Genomic DNA, 24092 nt, shown 5'->3' with positions numbered 1-24092 from the left:
ATTTCGCTTTCCATTATTTCTTATGTAAAATCTTGATTCGAACTTCGAACGGGTTTCTAGAACGAATTAAATATGAACTACGAGGCACCACTGTATTATACTACTTTGTAAAAAAAAAAAGGGAAAAAAAAAGAAGCACTGATCATTAGTAAATAAAAGAATTAATTTTAGAATAAAATTACACTGGGTTTTTTGGACCAATAAATTTAATGATAAATTATGCCAACAAATGTCACCAACTGGGCTGTTTGGCTTCTGGGCATACAAACGGTAAAGACAACTCAAAGTCGCTAGTACATAGAACAACAAAGGTATAAAATATAACAAAATTAAAAAGATGCATAACATCATAATGCATGGAGCATGTATTTTATTAGTTATTGTTGTGTGTGCATGCTCTGTAGTTTGCAGCGAAATTAAATTCTGGCAGGCTTAGCAATCTTATTAGAATTTTCCATATGTCAGGCAGAATCATTCCTTGATTTCTGTTTAGGTTGCTTTCAGAACGGAGAACCACTGTGGCTTCTTTGAAATTGCGACAACGGAAATTTTCTTCTAGATAAGGCATGGAACTTTTGTCCCATTCAGTGGTGTGGCTTGTGTTGAAGAAGTGGAGGGCTAATCTGGAACTATCTATTCTGTTGTTTTTAACATTCCTACATGTTCCTTTTTTCTTATTTCAAGACTTCTTGATGTCTGATCTATGTAGTGTAGACCACAAGAGCAAGGGATGTTGTATGCTCCAGCATATTTGAAGAAGGCATTGCTGTCTTTTGGTGACCTTAATATGTTTCGAATCGTCTTGATCGGTTTGAATGTTACTCTAATTTCAAAAGGTTTGAAGAGTGTTGCAATCTTTTTTGACACTGATCCTGCATAAAGGATGAAAATTGAGGATTTATATTGAGTCTTGGAAGATTGTTGTTGTGTAGGGTTGCTATGAAGAATCTTTTTCATTAAATATCTTGGATAGCTGTTGTTTACCAGGGTCTGTGATATATGAGTTAATTTGTCTTCAACACAAGCCACACCACTGAATGGGACAAAAGTTCCATGCCTCATCTAGAAGAAAATTTCCGTTGTCGCAATTTCAAAGAAGCCACAGTGGTTCTCCGTTCTGAAAGCAACCTAAACAGAAATCAAGGAATGATCCTGCCTGACATATGGAAAACTCTAATAAGATTGCTAAGCCTGCCAGAATTTAATTTCGCTGCAAACTACAGAGCATGTACACACACAACAATAACTAATGAAACACATGCTCCATGCATATGATGTTATGTGTCTTTTTAATTTTGTTATATTTTATACCTTTTGTTCTGCATACTAGCGACTTTGAGTTGTCTTTACCGTTTGTATGCCCTGAAGAAGCCAAACAGCCCAGTTGGTGAAAATTTTTGGCATAATTTATCATTAAATTTATTGGTCAAAAAAAAAAAAAAAAAAAAAAAACAGTGTAATCTTATTCTAAAATTAATTAAGTTAGTGGCCAAAAAAATATACTCACAATAAATAAAAAGAATTATCAGAAAATAAAGTGAAATGTATAAAAAAAAAAAAAAAAAAAAAAAGAAAGGAGTACACATAACAAGCACATTAAATTGTACAAGATGATTTGCTCTTCTGTCAACCCACAGGTATTCCTGCCACACTCACACAAATTATCTGATCATCATCATTATTAGATCACTGGATAAGTCCCTCCCTATAGTTATTTACTGGGCTAGTAATGTATACAGTCACTGTTTCTTATTGGTTAGAGATTTATATTTTGCAAACAAATCCCTTTCCATCTATTAATAATTTTTTTTTTTTAAATTATGCCCATCATAAATACAAATATGAAAGTCTAGAATTTATAGAATCACATATTCTTCACTCTGTCCCAGATTCTTATAACACAAGTCACATATAATGTCATAGATGTAAATTATTCATAATCCATTTTACAGTGTTGAAAGTATTTTTATTCACAACTATTCTTTCTCTTCCTTATATTTGCTATTCTTTACATCTTATAGTAAATCAAGTATAGTAACTAATAATCAAATGTATCATTCTCTTTAATTATTGTTTTTTAATATATTTTGAAAAGAATTATTATTATTATGGCTATTATAGCCTGTTTTTGTTTAGGAATGTCCCTTATGTTAAATACATTGGCTATTTTTACTCAAAAAAAATTTATTTATATATATATATATATATATATATATATATTTTAGGACATTATGGATGAGTATTGAAGGCAATTATAGCAGAATAATTTTGTACATATCTTGTTTTGATACTAGGATGTCTTCAAATTCCACGTTCCCGCTGAAGGTTGTTTATAACAAGGGGAAAGGGAGCTTGGGGGGTGGGGGTGTTTTGATGCGGGAAGAATAAATTAGAAACCTGGGTTTATTTTAATAATATATATATATATATATTATTGTGTTTGAGGGCGTTTTTTTTGGGGGGGGGAAGTGTTTATGCATGGGAAAACTGGGGCAGGGGAGAACAATGTTAACGGGGGTGCGAACTGTTTCGGTCAACTGACCATCATCGGAACATTTTCAGAATGCTTTGAAAAGAATATCTCCCCCCCCCCCCAATGCTATGTGGAATTAGTTACAATCGAAGAAACTATCTCAAAAAGTAGCGTGTCCAATGATATGCAGGAACGAAATTGTAGGTAATTCTGCTCACTTTGCCAGATGGTTAGGTTTCTGGCAAGAGAGCTGTGATTGCTCCGAAGAACATGTTAATATAAATTACATATTTAACATCTTTGAACAAAACTAATTATTACTCTTATGAAGCCAAGTCACATCATGTGCAAATTTGAAGTAAGGTGAAATGTTTTGGTTTATTTAAATCATAGAAAATCTGATTTTTCAGCTTTTGTGTTTGTCTTCTGGTATTCATTTACTGACTTCATTAATTTCAAAAACTAGTAATTAATATTTGTATGCAGGTTGAGTTCTCTGATAAAATTTATTAATCCTCTATAGCAGTTGGGAAAAACTGGTACTTTAAAAGAATAAATGGTTATAATTGTTATAATAAACAGAAAATACAACTGTTTTGCTGTCAAAATGTCTGGTAGTTTTTTTATGGTTACAGGAAACTAGGTACAAAAAATTACCGGTGGTGAAGATTGTATCTACCATGAGATATATTGAGTTATTAACAATGAAAAAATATATATCTTGTAAATGACAAGTTTATTATCTTTCTTGCATTTCTTTGTGATTAAAATACAGAGCATTACATGATCAGTTAAACAACTTAATTTCTTGTGATTAAAATACAGAGTATTACACGATCAGTTAAACAACTTAAATATGCTGTGCAAAATCAATTCCTGATTCTTAAAGTGGAAGTAAATAATTGCACTGACTTTCTTAAAACAATGCAATAAAGTTTCTTTCAGATATGGCATAGCTGTGTTTCCATCCTTATGGTTTGCAGTTGTGAAGTATAATTAAACCTGTTTTCTTTTCTGAGGCATCACTATGATGCTTGCCTTCCCTAATCCCTTTATTTCTTTCCGTCTATAAGAACAGTAAGTTTTATAAATCTGGTTATTTCTGGAAAGGATTGCTATCTTTAGGAGATCACAGTAGTTTAGAGAGTCGAGGACTTGTTGAGAGAGGCCACATATAACCAGCATCAGTTGGCATATTTGTATGCCAACCTTTTCTTGAATTCAATTCATCCTACCTTTTTACTCTTTAGAGAAACTTGTGACATTATGATTATGAATTATACACACGTTTACACAAGAAGATAGTCTGTTATTTTCAGACTGAAATATTTGGCAAATATTAAAATATTCTTGTGTAAACGTGTGTATAATTCATATTCATCCTACCTGCACTCACACCTCCAATGGCACTCCATTTCAATCATGCACCACTTTGTGATAGAAAAACCTAGCATTCACCCCCCCCCCCCTTACCCCCTTCTTGATGGTATTCATTCTCAACTTCCAGGGACTCTTGTTTTTTCCCTGTCTTCCATAAAATGAAAAATTCCATCCACTGATATCCTGTATTACCTTTCAGAAATTTGTAAGTCTCAATCATATCATTCCTCTTTCTTCTGTTTGCTAGGGTCTGCAGTCTACTAATTATCAGTCTGTCTTCATAATCAGTATTCCACAATTCTGATATCATTTTCAACACTCTCTCTCTCTCTCTCTTGTATCAGAATCAACATGGATATCAGGAGACCTGACCTGCACACAATAGCCCAACTGAGTCTTGGAAAAGGGAAAAATGAATTTCTTATGTTTACTTGTCAATGCTCATTTCAGCATTGAAATTATTCTCTGAGTTATTTGCATTCTTTACTATATAACCCTTGTTTCAATTTCCTATTTTTTCAATAATTTCAAATTGGATATCTCATCACATAAGATAAGTGCATGACTTTACATTTATTACATTGAGCTAACAGCCATTTTCACCTGTCCACAATTCCATCCTGTTCAAATCTTTCTGCAAATACTGTGTATCAGCTCCATTCCTGATACTCTGTACTGTCTGCTGGCATGTGTCACAGGAGATATCATCAGCAAATAGCTGTATATCTCCTGTTAAATCCTTTCCCAGTGTCTACAGATTGAATAACAATGGATCAAAGACTGATTCTTATGGTACACCACTGGTTACCTTAAATCTTGTGTACTTGCATATGCCATATACCACTTTTTTTATCTATGAGTCAGCCATCCTCTTTTCCGCACTAATATTTTATAATCCAATCCCATGTTCTCCAATTTATCAATAGTCTTCCATATTCTGTCAAAAGGCTTATCAAAGTATGATGATGTATCCATTCCCCATGTCGAACTCAACAGCAACATTATTATAGAATGTTACAAGTTGTTCAAACATGGCCTTCCCTTAGTAAACCCATGCAATTCATTGCAAAGTATAGATTCTCTGTCACTTCATTTCTGTTTTCAAGCCCTAACCAAATTCCAAAATCTTCACCCCCTACTCCAGATATACTGGTTAGTTGATTGATGCCAACTGTCTTTGCACCACCCTTGTGTAATGGGATCACTATGCATTCTTTTCACTCCCCTGGAATCTTCCCTTTTCTGAGACTCAAGTTATATAATTTGGTTAAAGGAATAGCCAGTTCAGCTGAGCACTCTTTTAGCATCTATGCTATTATCTCATCAGCCTATTGCTTCTTTTTAGTGAAGAAAATGGGTTTTTAAAGGCACTTGTGACATAGCAAAAGAAAAAAAAAAGTCTTGCTAAATCTCACATAATCATGATTTACTTATTACGTTGATTTTTTACATATATAAGATAATCTAAAAAAAAAAATTAACTTGTTTGTATTAAATAATACCATTGTATATGTTAATATTACTGGATATTGCCATGTGGTTAAGCTGTGGTGATACAATAGATTTGAAATGTATTTAAGTAGTAAATTTGCTCACTATTTGTTGTAATCCTTAGAGATCTACATAAAAATAATGCTGCATGTATATATATATATATTTGTTTATAATAGTGTTATGCCATGTACTGTTGCAACATGCGAGTAGTGTACTAATGGTAGCCATACTGCTACTAGAGTTTTAATTTGACTCTCTGTAATGGGCATGCATGTTACTTGTGAGTTGTTTAAACAGCTGTCACTGGGAACAAGCAAATGTGAAGTTAGTATGACGTATCAAGCCTTTTTAACCCTATGGAGTTCGCGGTCGAAAGAATTGCAGCGTAGGTCGCATGTATCTGAGAGATGCATTCGTTACTAGTAGTATGTGTTAAAATGCGATAAAACTTAAAAACGCTGCAAATATAACACATAATGGTTTATTTATTTTCAGTTACAATCTAGAAATTATTGAATAAAGAAAAAAACAACTAAACCAATATTATACTGACATCGGAGTTCACGATATCTCTCGGATACAATTTACTATCAAATATCACACACCTTTACATAACACGTGTTAAACCAAAATTGACCGCATAAACATGTGGAATATCACTTGTAATATATGCATGTGCAGCTAGTTATGCCCTCCAAGCTATACATTGGATATGTGTAAGAATATTTATATTAAACAATTTGTTTGTATCTGTCAGATCAGCCACGGCCTCTGCAGCGTTACATTAGTGAGAATGTTGTGTTTAATGAACAGCAAGTGATATATGTTCCAGGGAGCAAGATGGAATCTACAATAAAGTTCTTTTTATTGGGACTGCATTTGAGCTTGCTCAAGTAAATGTATTCTTGTTGTCTGAACGATTATTCTTCATACTTATTTCAGCAAAATGAAGGAAAGATGTTTTAAAGAAACTTTCTTACTAGAAGAAGACATATGCAAGTATATTTGTCAAGTGAGATCTTTTACTTCTTTTATGGTTGTTCTGAGGAATTTGAAAGGTAAGACAGACTGAATGAATGAATGAGTAGAAATAAATAAAATATAAATATAGATAGAAGTGATAAAATAAATGCCATACATGAAGTTCCTATATAGTCAAGTGAAACTATAGAACTTTTAACTGAATGCTAGCTCTCAGTATTGAATTTAACTGAGTCAGAGGGTGAAAGATATTTATTTTATTTGAGCTCATACTGTGCGATTCCTAGAATGGCCATTTAGTTATTTGCATGTACAGGTATCCCTCGATTAGTGCGGTTAATTAATCCCTTGATGTTAGTAATCATTTGCATTGATTATTAGATTTGATTAACACCTATATCAAAATCATGTTAATCAAATCTAATAATCAATGGTAAAAATTGCAATTCGTCCATGATCAATTACTATATTAATAATTCGTTTTATATGGTACTTTTTTTAAGGAAAGATAAAAAATGAATGCAAAGTAAATGTTTAATAGATGCTTGTACCTTTATTAGTTACTGCATTTTTTTATCTAAAAAATATATCGAGTAGTTTGAATAGTTAATTTTTTTCTTATCAGCATAAATTCCATGATAACAAGCAAAATGACTCTCCAGACCTCGGCAAACAAGCAATAAAACATAAAGAAAAAACATGCAAATATAATACATGATGGTACAAATTAAGTGGATATTGAATCCAACATTATTTCATAGCTGAATATAGAAACTACAAGACTTTCATGCCAAATATAAAGAAACTAAAAGTTTCGGCTGATGCAAGCATAAGCAACCTTATGGGCAACTCGTAGTAAAGGTGGAGTAAGCTCCAGATCACTTTCCTTAGTATTTTCCATAAATGTAAAGCACATCTCCTAGAGGACATGTATGATAAAAATAAGCCTTTGACTCTCTATTTTAGTAATACATGATAGTTTATTTATTTTCAGTTACAATCTAGAAATTATTGAACAAAGAATAATAAAAAAAAACAACTGAACCATACTATACTGACATCGGAGGTTGCGGTATCTCTCCGATACAATTTACTGTCAAATATCACAAACCTTTACATAATACGTGTTAAACCAAACTGACAGCAAAAAACAGTTTGAAATATCACTCGAACATATGAATGCACAGCTACTCATGACCTCCAAGAATCAAAAGTAGTAAATTAATTTCTACTATTCTATATATCTAACTAATTCTATATATTTTAATTCTTCAAGCAATACACTGAATTGTGTAAGAATATTTATATTAAACATTTTGCATGTACCTGTCAGATCAGCTACGAGCTGTGCAGGGTTAAACTCTTGCCATGTATATCAAGGGATTGCCATAGTTAATTTCGGCACGTTAATCAAATCCCGCTTTAAGCAAAACAGTGTTAAACAAGGGATACCTGTATTAAAAAGTTAGATATATAGAATAGTAGAAATTAATTTACTACTTTTAATTCTGTAGAGAATATGAATGCCATCTTTAGAGAGAGAAAGAGAAATACTTAATGTACATAACTGTATCTATTGTATATATTTAGTTTACAGTAAATATTAAAATTTTTTTTTTATTATTTGAACTTCATTCTTTGAAATTTACAACATGCTGATTTTGAAGTCAGTTCACCATTACGGATACAAATCAGAAAATTCTAACCAACCACTACATAATTTTGTGGGTGGATGTGTATAGAAGAAATAAAATTGTCTTGCTGATTTTAATATAAAAGGGTGAATGTATAAAGCAAGGTGTAGTCAATATGTATAGCATAAAAGGCACAGTCTCTTTTCTGTTTAACAGTCTACAACATGTAGACACCAGAAAATGATAAAAAAAAAAAAAAAAATTCTGATCCTTTATCACTTGCAAACTCTTTTTATTTTTTAATTATTTGCCTTCCTGGTTTTTCCTTTCAGTCATTTCCAACCGTAGGTGACTTTGTAGGCATTGCCCACAAAGTATTTCTGGTAAGATTGCTTTCCTTCAATTTTTATCCGGGCTTGAGACCCTCATATGGCTGGGACATGTTCATGACTATAATCCATGTATTTTCACGGGCCGGTTTGCCTGTTCTGGGGGAGGGGGACGAAAAACCAGAGTATCCGGGTGGGGGAAAAAACCCTACCTCCATATGAAACTGGCTAACTCACCTTTAATCGAAAGAGACCAGATAAAGGTTTTTCATGTCACTGACGGGAATCAAACTCGGGTCTTTCCTACCAGAGGGCCTCGTCTATACTGCCTGAACTATGGAGGCTCAGTATTAGCCTAATCTATTGTATCTTTTGAAATCTATTCTTGTTTTACCTTTTTGAATTGTCATTTCACTGGAGATCTGTAAATTTCAGATCCAAATATCTGGATTTATTAATAAACTTTCTCTTGATGTACATATGTTCTTGCACTTTATTTTTAAGTACAGAAGTGATAGGAGTAGACATTCCAGTTTGGTAGGAGTATGTTGTAACTGTATATACATATATATAATTGTTTTATAAATAGATATCTTAGGATAATGGTTAAAGATGAATTGATTATATGAGGTGTAACTCATCTGTGTCTTTAAGATGCAAATTAACACTGAAGAACTGAATATTTGTCAAATTTAGATTGACATAGAGATAACCTGTATGGATGGGTTTACAATAGTTTTTTAGAAATGTACTGCATTTGACATTTTGTTGATCAGAATATTATTATTACTTATGCTATCATCATGGAGACCCTAAAATATCCAAAAAATAAAATATATTCAGTTCCATTGTAAATATTGATATGTGTTGTAGAGATGGAGAAAATTAATTAGTTTGGGTTCAGTGTATTTCAAGATGATGGATATCATCCATATCTCCACTATGGAGAAGGGTTTATTATTATTATCTGAGACCTCCAGGGAGTCAAGGACTCATCGAGGGAGGCTGTAAATTACCCAACCCAGCTATCATACCTTCCCTTAAATTCATTTACACTAGATGCACTCACTACTACTCTCTGAGAGAAAACCTAGCTCCTTACCCCTTTCTTGACTGAGAACAACCTTCCATGGATGCCCCCGTGTTCTCTCCCTGCCTTCCATATAACGAAAAATTTCATCATTTGAAATGCTATAACACCCATTCAAAAGTTTATAGACTTCTATCATATCACCCCTCTTTCTCCTGTTAACCAGAGTCTGTAATCCACATACTTGCAATCAATCTGTCCTCATAATCTAAATCCCATAATCTGGATATAATCTTTGCAACTCTTCTTTGCACCCTTTCAACAGCGTCTTTATCCCCTTGAAACCCAGGAGACCAAATCTGTGCACAGTAATCCAAGTTTGGTCTTATCAAAGCCTTATAAAGAGGCAAAATTACTTCCTTATCCTTACATGTCAAGGTTAGCTTCAGCATAGAAATTATCCTCTGAGTTGTATTTGCAACTTTTGCTATGTGACCTTTGAACTTTAAATTCTTATCCACTGTTACACCAAGATCCCTTGCCTCTTCAGTTTCTTGTAGCGTAACCCTGCTAATATAATATGCTGCTGGATCTCTAATCATGCCAAAGTGCTTAACTTTACACTTACTAACGTTAAACTGACAGTCATTTTCGTTTGCCCAGATTTCCAGTCTATTCAAATCATTTTGTAATTGCTGAATATCAGTAGCATCCCTGATTGTCATGCCTATCTTTTCATCATCAGTAAACAATTGCAAATCAGATGATAGACCCTGCTTGAAGTCATTAATGTATAGATTGAACAATAATGGCCCAAGGACTGAACCCTGCGGTTCACCACTGGTTACCTTAAATCTATCAGATTCACACCCATTGTATACCACTTTTTGATATCTGTCTGTTAACCATCCCCCTGATCCAAGTCAATAGATTATGTTCCAATCCCATATTCTCCAGTTTACGCAACAACCTATCGTGTGGTATCCTATCAGATGCCTTAGAAAAATCCAACATTATCATAGTGTATCCATTTCCTTTATCCAACTCGGCCATAACATTGTTATAAAATATGAACAAATTACTAAAACATGACCTTCCTTTAGTAAACCGTGCTGTTCTCTGCAGAGTATAGAATGATTGTCTACCCATTTCTGTATGTGAGTTCTTACTTACTTCTCTAAAATCTTCACTACCACACCAGAAATACTAATAGGTCGGTAGTTTGACACATCAATTTTTGCACAACCCTTGTGCAATGGAACTATATTACATTCCTGTGGTAACAAACTGGCAGATATTCCATCTGTCCCTATTGACAAATTCTTATCAAGGTTATGCAAAAGCTCTTCAACTTCATTTTCATGAACCTCTAACTCTTCATCCAACGTAGCAGTAGCACTGTGCACCATACTACGTACACCTGGTTGATATATCTTAGCAAAGTGAGCACTCATTAACTGAACAATCTCCTTAGCTTCCGACACTCGTGTACCATCTGCATTCAATAAAGTTATTCTTCCCATTCATTCTTTCTTTTGCTTGCGGCATAATGATAAAATTCTTTTGGATTGCCTTTAGCTTGCATGGCCAATTTCTTTTCATACTCCGTTTTAACTTTTCTCACAATACTTGTTACTTTTCTGGCCTGAGTTTTATATATCTGATAACTCCTCTCACTCTTATTCTCACGATGCTCTTTCCACATCTTCTTCTTCTTGTGGATTTCTAGCTTAATAAGGCTGCACATCCATTTCACACCCTATTTACTCTTCGAACACTAGGGATACATTCAGATACCGCCTCATTCAAGCACTTTTTCAAAGATTTCCATGCATTGCTGACATTTTTTCCATTCAGTAACTGATACCATGGGACCAAAGATAATATTCTTCTAAGTTGATCATAATTTCCAGCTTTGTAATTCAGCATGTAGCATGATTTAATCAGAGTTTCAATATAAGTAGATACTTCCCAAGAAAGAACATCATGATTACTGTCACCAATTGGTGGTAAAATAGACATATTCTTGACAGAAATTCCTTCTGATGCTATGAGCAAATCCAACACTCTTTGACCTCCAGTTCCTTCTTTCTCATGCAGCTTGAGAAAGTTATCCTGCAACAATTCAATAAATTCCTGTTCTTTCTGATCATGAGATTTCTCTTCTACCCAATCAATGTTTTATTATGTTGGAGGTTTAATGGATTTTTTACACCACTCAAAAAGAATTAAAATAGAATTTAATACTTCCTATATTTCGTCCTAGTCACTAGGACATCTACGGGGATTACAAAAACAATTAACATAACATGCACACAAAAACTTACAATACTAAGCCCAACCACGTGGGTGACACTAAAGTCCTATCTAGTCTAGGTGGAGCGCCCTCTAAGGGCGGTAGTAGGTGGCCTGGAATGTAAGGTGGGACCTCTGGTGATGAGTGTTTCCCAAATCTTCGGAAGCTTAATGCAACCGCATTTATTAAGATTTGGTTGGTTTCTGAGAGCTGCTGCTGCTTCTAAAAAAAAAGTCTCTCTTTCTTGAATTTGCTGTGGTGGAGCATGGCGGGTTTTTCTTCCATGATACTCTGTGGGTGGTGTCCAAAACATGGTCAGCCAAGCCTGAATGGCCATAGTTGTGTTTAACAATGTACGACTTGTGTTCCTCCAGGCGAATGGATGCTGATCTGCCTGTCTGTCCAAAGTACGCAAGCTTACAGGAACAGGGTACTTTGTAAACTCCAGGCAGAGAGAGAGGAGGGAGCTGATCTTTCGTAGAACGGATAAGGGTAGCAAGTTTGCGGTAGGGCTTATATGCTGTGTGTAGGTTATACTTTTTTAGTATCTTGGCTATTTTTTCCGAAATGCCATGGATGTAGGGTATGGTGATGGCTTTTTTAAAATCTTGTTGACGAGAGGGACGGGGAATGGGGGAGGAATTATTTTTTTGATACTATGTTCGCTGTAGCCATTGGAGAGGAAAGTTCTGTGTATGTGGTTAAGCTCAGTAGTGAGGGCGGTTCCACTGGAACAAAGATTGTGGGCTCTCTTGGTAAGAGTTTTAATGATGCCATATTGTTGCGAGGGGTGGTGGTGGGAGAGTTTGTGAATGTATCTGCCTGTGTGTGTGGGTGGGTTTTCTGTATACAGTGAAGGCAAGTGTATCATTAGGCAGGCGTGTAACTAAGGTGTCTAGGAAGGGTAAACAATTGTTCTTTTCCTTTTCCATAGTAAACTGGATTCTTGGATGTAGGCTATTGAGATAAATGAGGAAGGAGTCGAACGTGTCTGGGCCATGAGGCCAAATAGAGAACACATCATCTACATATCTTAGCCAGATAGAAGGTTTGAGTGGGGCTGAGTCTATGGCTCGTTTTTCGAAATCTTCCATATAGAAATTGGCAAGGGGGGTGAGAGGGGGGGAACCCATGGTGGTTCCCTCTATCTGCTTGTAGATTTTGTTCTTCCAAAAGAAATACCCAGAGTTGATGGCAAAGGAAAAGAGATCTAAGATGTCAGAGGGAAAAACGTTTTCTAAGAGAGATAAAGTGTCAGTTAAGGGAATATTGGTAAACAAAGAGGAGATATCAAAGCTTACTAATATGTCTGTATTATTCAAGGTTACATTTTCTGTGAGGGCTTTAAAGTGGGTCGAGTTTTTTATATAGGAAGCGGAATTTCCGATAAGGGGGGGGGGACAGAAAGTTGGCCAGCTGTTTAGACAGTCTGTACATTCCAGGCCACCTACTGATTGGACTTTAGTGTCACCCACGTGGTTGGGCTTAGTATTGTAAGTTTTTGTGTGCATGTTACATTAATTGTTTTTGTAATCCCCGTAGATGTCCTAGTGACTAGGACGAAATATAGGAAGTATTAAATTCTATTTTAATTCTTTTTGAGTGGTGTAAAAAATCCATTAAACCTCCAACATAATGTCTTCACAGCACTTAAGCCTCTACACAAGAATACCAGTCAATGTTTGGAATTAAAGTCGCCCATAATGATCATTCGCTTGGTACCTGTAAAGCTAAATTGCTGATGCATTTCTTTGTCCCCTGCAACTGAGCTGCCAGGGCTATAGCAACACCCCACCATATATTTCATTCTGTTAACCTCCACTTCACACCAAATAGACTGTCATCGCTATGTGGGACATTGTTACCATCATTGTTTCCTTGTATTTCTACCCTAACTGGATTCTTTTATGTTCTCTGTATGTGTCACTCTTATTAGATATTCTAACTCATCCAGACATTGTTTCCTTATTTATCAGCATGTCTGTAGTTGAAGTTCTATTCACATTAGAAATCTATTTCCCTAGACTTAGTGGAACTATAATTGATTTTATTTTAGCTTCTTCAACCAGAAAGGCCAGATTTATAATTGCAGTATACCCTAACAATGTATAACAATATCTGTACCAGAACATTATTTTTACTTATGCATTTTTACTTATTTTGCACCAAAGAAAAAAAAGAGGTTTCAGAAAATAGTTACACTTAAATGTAATATTTAGAAATCAGAAATCTTCTGTAATTACATAACAGGTGCAGGGAGAAGCAATTTAACTTTGTTAGCAGCAGATAAGGAGATTGACAGTTTATAATATGTTAGTTATGCAAAACACTGTTTATTGAAGTGAAATTTTGTCAATAAAACAAAAAGCTGAGTAAAGATAATCATCATAATCAAATTCCTGACATATACCCTCAGGGGTGTACAGGATCTTATGATAGTACTACATGAACAGTTACATCATTACTAACTTCTTGTCAGCAATTTTTCTCCAGATTAGCCTGTTATTTGTCAACATTCCAATATTATCATGTCTTATATTATTGTCTTCTAAGGCACTTTTAACTGTATGGGGTCTTTCCCTGGCAAAGAACACTTGTTTAGCTAATCTTTCCTCTCCCATTCTGTTTAAGTGTCCATACCCCTAAGATTAGCTCTGGTAATACATTCCTGAATGCTAACACTGTCGAGTTCTTTCCTAATATCCTCATTTTTAATATGATACTGCCATTGATGTCATATGTTTAGCAAAGATTAATAGTGAATTAAAAATTATAAGTTATTTTGGTTTCTCTTATTTTTTCATAAATAAAGAAATAATGAAAGAATTAAATCAAGAATCAGTAATAGAGAAAATAAAGAAATATAAACACATGGAACATAAAAGAATTCAACAGAAATATAGCCCAAAAAATATTTTAGGTTGTCCATTGAAGAGACTCATGAACAGTTTGTTTCTATTGTATAGCATTTTGTGACAGGAGTGATTTTTTTTTGGGGGGGGGGAGCACTATCGAATTTATGAATCATTTTCTTTCTGCTTTACTCCAGTAATTTTTAAATGCTGCATTCAACTTTAGCAATTTTTAGTACAAATGATTTGAGAGAGAACAAAGAGCATGTCAGGAGGCTGCTTGGAAAGATAAAAGAGAATAGTGTGACAGGAAGGGTAGTCAGTGTGTTGTCTAGGTATGATTGTGGTGAAATGAGGCGGTGAGCAAGGATTATGAATGATATTCTGGCTGAAATGTGTGAGGAGATGGGAGTACAGTTTGTTAATGTGTGGAATGAGTTTGAGGGACGAAGTGAGCTGTATGGGAGCGATGGACTGCATTTGAGTGGTTATGGTGCGAGTCGCTTGGAGAGACTGCTGCTGGAAGGTAGAGAAGTGAATAGAGAGAATGAATCAGATCGAGAGGGAAGAGCAGGAGAGATTGAAGAACTGGAGATGAATGGAGAAGTGAGTGGTATGAGTATAGAAAATGAGAGAATGGGTATGCAAGAGGAGCAGGGAAACGGGAAGGCTCAGGGTGGACAGTGGTACACAGTGTGAGAAAGGTGGATGCTCCAAGAGGAGGTGAGAGCATGTATAGGCAGGAAAGAAATGGGATGACCAGGGATCAAGAGGAAACAGATGGAATTGCAAAGGGTTCTAAAATGAAGAAGCAGAAAGGGAAATGGCCCCAGTCCAGCATGGAGAGATCACATCGAGTGAGTGGTATCAGTGGAACTAGCTGTAGATCCAGAAATGAGCTATTGTGTTTGTATACCAATGCTAGAAGTATAAGAAACAAGGCAGATGAAATGGTTGCACTAATTGCGTCTGTTAAACCAAAGATTGTCAGAATAAGTGAGACATGGTTAGATGAGGACAACATCCTGACAGGAATAGAGATGGAAGGGTATGATATGTTTCGTGAGGATAGAAGGGGTAAAAAGGGAGGGGAGTGCTATTGATGATAGAGAAAGAGTTATGTCCATACAAGGTAGAGATGCAAGAGGGAAATAGGGCCAGTGGTTTTGAGGCAGTATGGTGTGAGATAGAGGTGAATAGAATCAAATACTTGGTGGGATGTTGTTATAGACCTGGTAATGTGGATGGTGGTGATAGTGAAATGTATAGTCAAATAAGAAAAAGGGTGATTTTTAATTATGGCAATATAGACTGGAATGAAGAAATAGCAACTGGAAGTAAAGAAAATGAGTTTTTGAGGGATAACTACCTGAGACAGTATGTAACAGAGGGCACACGAGGATTAAGGGTCTTGGATTTGGTCATCTCATCAGAGGATGTAATTATAAATGAGGTGTCAAATCATCCACCAATTGGTGAAAGTGACCATGAGGTGATTACCTGGGTGGTTGTCAGCAGTGCAAGGACCCCTGTGAAAAAAGGATATATGTGGAACTACAAGGGGGGTGATTATGAAGAGCTCAGGAGACAGCTTGCGGGTGTAGCATGGAATGAGGAGTTAGCTGGAAAAGAGATCAATGCAACTTGGGGGATTTTCAAAAACTATTTAGTAGATGCAATGTCTAAATGTATTCCAAGGGTGAGAAGGTTAAATAAGGTAGGTGTGAAATGGATGAATAAAGAGATTAAGCATGCGATACAGAGAAAAAGGGCATTGTGGAGGCAGCATAAGAGAAGTGGAAGGTCTACAAAGACCAGGCAAGGAGGGTGACTTGGTTGGTGAGAGTAGCTAAAGAGAGGTATGAACAGCAGTTAGCTACCAAAAAGAATCCTAGGGAGTTCTTTCGATATGTAGCCAGCAAAAGAAAGAATTGATTATGGAAGGATGACATTGATTGGAGGAAATGATATAAAGACAGCTGTTGCAGAATGTGTGGTGGAGATACTTAATGAGCAGTTCATAAAGATCTTTCAATCTTGTGAATGTGACTTCATGGAGAGATTGAGAGCAGTCGATGATGGGGAGGAGAGACTGACTGTAAGTGAGTAAGAGGTGTTTGGGGAATTGAGTAAACTAGATGTAAATAAGGCTGTGAGACTTGATAATATATCACCGCATATTCTGAAGGAATGTGCCAGAGAGTTGACACCTGCCTTGACATATTTTTTTAGTACAAGTCTTGCACTTGGTCAAGTTCTTAAAGAGTGGAAGGAGGGCAAGATTGTGCCACTTCATAAAGGAGGTGATCGAACTCAAGCATCAAACTATAAGCCTATCTGTGTGTCAGGTGTTGTGGTTAAGTTGTTGGAGAAGCTTGTGAGAACTAGGATCCAGAGTTGGGTTGACAACAATGGTATAATCTTTGATGGACAGCATGGATTTGCTAAAGGAAGGTCATGTTTTAGTAATCTACTTACTTATTACAATAAAGTGACTGCTTCCTTGGACAGAGGAGAAGGATACACAGTAATATACTTGGATTTCACAATTTTGATAGAGTACCTCATGATAAGTTGACAGTCAAACTAGAGCAGATGGGGTTGGATATTAGATTAGTGCATTGGATTGGAGACTGGCTATCTGATAGGTATCAACAAGTTGTGTATGGGGGTGCGATATCCAGGAAAAGGAAAGTCACTAGTGGAGTGCCTCAGGGGTCTGTTTTAGGCCATTACTATTTAACTTGTATATTAATGATATTGGCGAAGATTTGGATGGAGATATTCAGTTGTTTGCAGATGATGCAAAGTTGGGAACGAACCATAAAGAGTAGTGAAGATGTTGTGGCCTTGCAAGAAGACTTGAATAAATTGAGTGATTGGGCAAGCAAATGGGAATGTGAGTTCAATGTTGCAAAATGTAAGGTTTTAAAATTTGGAAAACAAAGATGGGATGCAGAATTTATGCTTGGTGAGAATATATTGTTGGGGGTAGAGGAAATAAAAGATCTTGGGGTGATAGTGGATAAGGATCTAAAATTTAGGGGACACATCGCCAAAATTGCGAAGACAACACAAAGACTTCTGGGAATGATGCGGAGGACACTGACGTGTAGAAGTAGATTCTTGTTCCATTGTATAAGGCTTTGATTAGGCCACACATGGACTATTGTGCCCAGATTTGGTCACCGGGTTTTCAGAAGGATGAAGAGATGTTGGAAAGGGTCCAAAGGCGACTGACTAAGGTAGTTTCTAACCTCTGGAATGTTGAGTATGAGGAAAGATTGAGAAGATGTAATTTGCAGAGTCTGGCAGAGAGAAATAAGAGGGGAGATATGATAGAGACCTACAAGTTGGTAAGGGGTTGTTATAAGATCAATGGAGAAGTTCTACAGAGAATAGTGGGAGATCAGGGGAGAACCAGAGGTCATCCCTGGAAACTGTATAACGAAGGTGTGAATAGGGGAGTGAGAGGCAGGTTTTTTTCATGCAGAGTTGTGAATGATTGGAATGCCTTGCCTGAGAGTGTGGTGACTGCAAGGAGTTTGAGTGTGTTTAAGACACGGTATGATGAGATGCGTGTATCATAAAAGGACCTCCCAGATGAGTCGTTGACTCCATGAGGTCTTGGGAAATAATAATAATAATACTTATATATAAAAACATAAATTGAAGTAACAATAAGAAAAAAAAGCTGTACTGGTCCAATTATAGACCAGTCTGTATAACTGTGGTTGTGGTCAAGGTGTTGGAGAGATTGGTTAGGAGTAGAATACAAAATTGGGTTGATGGACATAACATTCTTTATGATGGTCAGCATGGATTTATAATGGGCAGGTCCTATTTTAGCAATTTACTTGCATTTTAGGATAGGGTAATAGGCATGTTAGATAAGGGAGAATCATATACAGTGATATTTTTGAACTTTGCAAAAGCGTTTGATTGATTATTATTAATCTATCAAACCTCCAGGGACTCATCGAGGGAGGCCACATACTACATGTACCAGCTAACATACTTATTCTTGAATTTGTTCACACTGCTTGCACTCACAACATCCAATGGCAATCCATTCCAATCATGCACCACCCTATGAGAGAAAAATCTAGCACTCGCCCCCTCTTCTAAGCGGTATTCATTATCAGCTTCCAAGGATGCCCTCTTGTCCTTTCTCCACCCTCCATAAATTATTCTCAATCTGTCTTCATAATCAGTATTCCACAATCCTGATATCAACAGAAACTGGAGTTGCGCACAATAGTCCAAGGCCTTGTAAAGGGGCAAAATGACATCCTTATCTTTAAACGTGAACATTTGTTTCAACATCGCAATTATCTTTTGAGTTGTATTTGCAATCTTTGCTACATGGCCCGTGGACTTCAACTTCCTATCTACTAACACTCCAAGATTCCTAGCCTCATCAGTTTCTTCTAGCATAATCCCACCAGTATTGCAGAGATCTTGCAGATCTCTATTATCATAAGTTGGGTGTACAAGCTGCAGAAAATGAGAATAGATAATACATTGTTTAGATGGATTGGAGATTGGCTTTGTGTATGATGGAGCAGTGTCTCAAAAAAGGAGGGCATGCCCCAGGGTTCTGTTCTTTGGCCCTTGCTGTTTAACTTGTTTGTAAACAATATATCATGTGGACTGAGTGGGGATCTTCAGTTGTTTGCTGATGGTGCAAAGTTGGAAAGAATTATGAGTAGCACTGCTGATGTTAATTCCCCTCAGGAAGATTTGAATAGATTTTTTACTTTGACAAAGGGGTGGGGTTGTAGTTTTAATATCAATAAGTGCAAGGTGTTGTATTTTTGAGTGCAGAAATATAATGTTGTGTACTATATCGACAGTGCCATACTGCAGGAAGTGGATGAGATTAGAGATTTGGGAGTGATGGTTGACAATAGTAAGTTTAGAGGGCAAATCGCTAGTGTTGCAAAGGCTGCACATCGTAATGCTGTTATGAAAAAAAGTACTCTAACATGTAGGGATAAGGAAGTGGTTCTGCCACTGTATAAAGCACGTCAGACTACACTTGGACTGTTGTGCTCAAATCTGATGTAGAAACATTGGCGAGGGTCCAGAGGAAATGACTAAGACTACTTCGGACTGCTGGCTATGGAGAGAGGTTGAAAAAATGTGGGTTGCAGAGTTTGGTGGATAGGAGATAAAAAGGTGATATTTAAGTTAGTGAGAGGATTTTATCAGATTAATGCAAATGAGATTATAAGAAGAGTAGAAGGTGAGAGGGGGAAAAACTAGAGGTCATCCCTTGAAGTTATGTAAGAATGCAGTGAAGAGAGGTGTGAGGAGTAGAATTTTTACATGGAGAACTGTCAGTGAATGAAACACATTACCAGAATGTGTTGTTAATACAAGGAGTGTTAAAGAATTTAAGATTCGGTATGATAAAATGTTGTCAGTTGAATGAACCTCCCACGATGAGTCTGCCGACTCTATGGAGGGTGCAATAATAATAATTTGTCTTTTTTATTTTTTATTTATTTATTTTATTTTTTAATCTAAACCTGTAATATAAAGAAATGGATTCTAGCAACTTTTTTGTTTTCAAAATCTGGCTTAAGAAAATGCTGCTTAATTAACTACTTATTCAGTAGTATACACTTTAACATGGAATTTTTAAATCAATTTGAAATTGTGGAAATTCCTTGAACACTTGAGCATACAACAATTTTTACTATAATGTTCTCACAAATTACAGTAAAGCATTGATTGTCATATGTTTAACTTGGTTGTAGACCCTCATTAAAATTCATGCATGTGCTAGTCCATTAAGTTAAATTGATTATTTTAGTAAAAATGAAGCAGTTGAATGTTATATAGCAGTGGTTACTTCTCATTAATATTTATATTCTGTGGGAAGAAAAAGGGGGAGGATCAAAACATTGAGATTTCAGGATCTTGGGCTGTCAGAACAAAAGTTGGAAAGATCAATACTGGAAAATTTAGCTCCATTGAAATATATATTGGGATCGTTGAAATTTGAAATAGCATATGCTCGTTACAGAAAAATTTACTTTTTGCTGAAGAATATTTAAAAAATGAAATGTGAATATTAGTAACACAAAACATGGTAATGTTTTTTTTTTTTTATTGTGAATCATTTCAAAACAGAATAACTTTCATTGTTCATAAATGTTTCATAATTGTATTTTAATAACTAATGAAAGTTTTTGATGCATTTTTGCTATTTATATACAGTTTTAGTTGGTGCAGTTTTTTGCAATGATGTTTAGATATTCTACTTCCTGCTCATATAACCATGATTATTACTTTTATATAATGAACATAAAAATTGATTTTTCTTTCTAAACTTTCAAGTTTAAAGGCCTTGTGTAAAGTGCCGAAATACTTGCCTAGCAATAAAAATAGATTGAAAGCTGTTTATTTATAATTATAGATTCCTTATTTTTTGTCTAAAAAAATCCTATTTTTATTTATTTTATTTTCTACTTTGGGGAATGAAGTACATTGTATCTGTTACTGGCAAGATTAACTTCATCCTACCTTGAATTCTCATTTATTGTTGAAGTATTACATGGAGTTTGTAGTAAAAACACACTACAGTTGTCTCAAAATAATATCCCCAGCATCTTTGTTATTGTTGTACAGTTAACTCTACTACAAGGTACTTATTGCAATCAGTGGAGTAGTTTGCCATAACAAATTTCTTTTAAAATAATATTGCTGCTTATGAGACTTGGATCATGACTTTTTTTAGAACTATTGTTTTTGGTATAAAACCACAAACAAAGATGTCAAATATAGACTGTTTTTATTTTGACTAGTTTTGTGAAATGCTTTGTTTAACTTCATCAGGAAATAACACGAATAAACTAAAAAACTAGAAACGACAAGTAATAACAGTTAACAACTCTAATGAAAATATTTGAACAAGATTAAACAATGGATAGCATGCATTTCCTATTATGGTTCGTGGGCTGCTGTTTACTAATGATAGATACAAGTGTGTCACGATGGATTAAGGAGACCAGACTTGATGTAAAATCGTCTCTTGTTTTTTGTTACATGAGGTAATTTTAGCTGATTCTTTGAATGCTCTTGAGTAATCAAGAGCATTTCAAAATCAGCTAAAATGGTAATCAAATGTGGAATATTTCAGTTTGTTACCATTTTACATGGTGTTTTGTTTCTGTTATGTGCTGCCAGCTCTGATTTGTGCTTTATTTCATTTTTAACATCCTTGAAGTGTTTTGAATGGCATATCTCACCAGATTTGCCTGTGAGCCTAATCTTGTGAGATATGAACTGGCAAATCTCACCAGTTCATCCTGTGAGGCATAGACCACAATTGCAACTGAGCTTGTATAGACACCTGGTTTTTTTTGAGTGGTGGATATGGAAGTTTAGGAAGTTTCAGATGTGCAGAGATTTTGTTGATTGGGTAGAAGGCCACTTTTAAGTTTTCTTGGCAAAGCAATCTTGCTATTTTTAGGATTTAAAATGAAAAAAAAAAATTACACTTTGGGGATGAAAATATGCTATGTAGCGTTAGAATCACTTCAATTTGATCAGGATTTTTCAGGAATTTATTTTAAAAGTTTACTATGTATTTAAGCTTGTAATATCCCCTCTAAAAATGCCATCAATTATTCAAAATCAAACTTGAAAAGGATAAAAGGGAAAAGCTTGCCTCACTTTCTCTCCTCCTGATGCAAAGATATTCCTTTTGCTTTTTAGTTCCTTTCTAGTGTTGGCCACAACTTGATGTTTCAGCTGCCACTCCTATGTATAGATAGTTTTCTTGCATTATTACCAAAAGTGCAAGGTTGACCTTCTGGCAGCTTAATTCAAACTCTTTATTGATGATCCAAGAAAAGTAACTTTTTATTATTACACCATATACTTCACACCTATTGATTTCCTTTCTTTTTTAGTATCAATATTGATGATCTTGAATACCAAGTTTTCCAGTCTTGATAATATACCTTCAGTGGTTTTCTGAACTTGTGATCTGGTGCTGACCTCCATCTTAAAACAGGAAAGCTATATATATTTATAGCTTTCCTGTTTTTACTGGGCATCTGCTCTCATAACTTGAAAATTACTTCATATCATAACCTGATTTTAATCTTCCCTCTCCTTCCATAGGAAAAGAAAAATAATCTGATTCAGTGCTCAAATGTCATCCTTCCTAAAAAAAAAATTGAAATTTACCAAAAGCAATCTTCTGCACAACTCTTTGAAGTTTTACACTTAATCAGTGAACATTAGTATGGATTCAGCCATAATTTAGTTCTATAGAATACTGTATTGTTTCTGTCGCCTACCTGCAGAAAGATTTTATAGTAGAGTTTGAGTAGAGTTTTTTACAGTAGAGATGTTGGGGTACTTAATGGTTTAGTAATTTGCTTTCTCTATTGTTACTGTGAAAATTGAACAGTCCTCTTTCAATTGATGGTAAGGTAACTTATTTGTAGCTTTGTAGACAATGCTCCATGCTCATTTTTCAGCTGTTGAAGTGTTGCAAAAATATGACCATAAGTATGTTGTGTAGTGCAATGGGAAGAACGATAGTACGTTTTGCCCTTCAATTGGAAAAGGTCTAAGTTTGAATCTTATCGTGATGGGAGGAATTGTAATATGTTTATTCAATTGAAGATGAGTTATCCAATCTCATACGGAGGTAGTAGTTTTCAAATTTGAAATTTAACCATCTTTGAACACCCCCCCCCCTCCCGTTTGCAGATATATAACAGTTAGCTGTGCTGTTGCTCATTATAGATGCTACTGTCCCCCAGCTGATATTTTATGAGGGATCTTAATTTTTTTTCGCACTTTTCACATATTGGTCACTTATTATTTTAGGTTAGGTATTGCTTTAAATTGTCTGATCCTGTATTAGACCATTATATGCTGTGTAGTGAATGATCCATTTTAATTTAATAATACCCTGTTTTCAGTTTTACTGATAAGATTTGATTAAAGCAGTAGCTAAGAAACCTGAGTATGAGAGCAACAATATGGTAATATATATTAATTACAAAGTGACACATCATATTGTTAGTCTCAATTTATAATTTATCAGTATTACCTGCAATGACTTCAAAATATTATCATTTACAGCATGGGTGCATATATATCAAGAGAAGAAATTTCAGTGCGAAGAAAATGCTTTCTTCACTAGAATTTTTGCAGAATAAACAAATTAATGTAAGTATAATGTTTTAATAGGGAAGAAATTTAGTAAATTTTTTCAAACTTCTCATACACAGAGGTTGATTTGATTATTATATTGATTTGATTGATTACATCACTTGAACATACTAACTCATACAGCATCTGGCCATACATAGTAAGTAACTTAGTATTTGAGTCATTTCAATCCATTGATCTTGGTGACTGATCACACTAATGAGTATGCAGCCAAAGTAATGTATATGTGAGGAGGTACCCAAAAATAACTAGAATTATTATTATTATTATTTTTTAATTTTATTAAAGTTTATAATACCATATTCTAGTCTCCTTCAGAGTACTCTTCATGTGAGTCGGTGCACTTATCTCAACATTTTTTCCACTGCTAGAAACAGTTCTGGAACTGTTCAACTGGAATACTGTTTATGGCCTCCAGC

General features: G+C 35.1%; 1 protein-coding gene across 3 annotated transcripts in view; it reads left to right on the top strand.

Annotated features, from left to right (window-relative positions):
• LOC150107532 (1-acyl-sn-glycerol-3-phosphate acyltransferase epsilon-like) overlaps positions 1-24092 on the top strand; it is a 104227-nt gene that overhangs the window by 33582 nt on the left and 46553 nt on the right. For all 3 annotated transcript variants that reach the window (XM_090391933.1, XM_090391932.1, XM_090391931.1), the window contains exon 5: positions 23584-23670. In XM_090391933.1, coding sequence (XP_090248059.1) covers positions 23584-23670 — 87 coding nt within the window. The remainder of the gene's footprint in view (positions 1-23583; positions 23671-24092) is intronic.

This window comes from Typopeltis vanoorti, chromosome 4 (genome assembly GCF_054136105.1).
Source record: "Typopeltis vanoorti isolate ZY-2024b chromosome 4, IOZ_Tvanoo_1.0, whole genome shotgun sequence".
Taxonomy (NCBI): Eukaryota; Metazoa; Arthropoda; class Arachnida; order Uropygi; family Thelyphonidae; genus Typopeltis; species Typopeltis vanoorti.
Note: the sequence above shows the minus strand (reverse complement) of the source record. Positions and strands in the feature narration are given on the sequence as shown.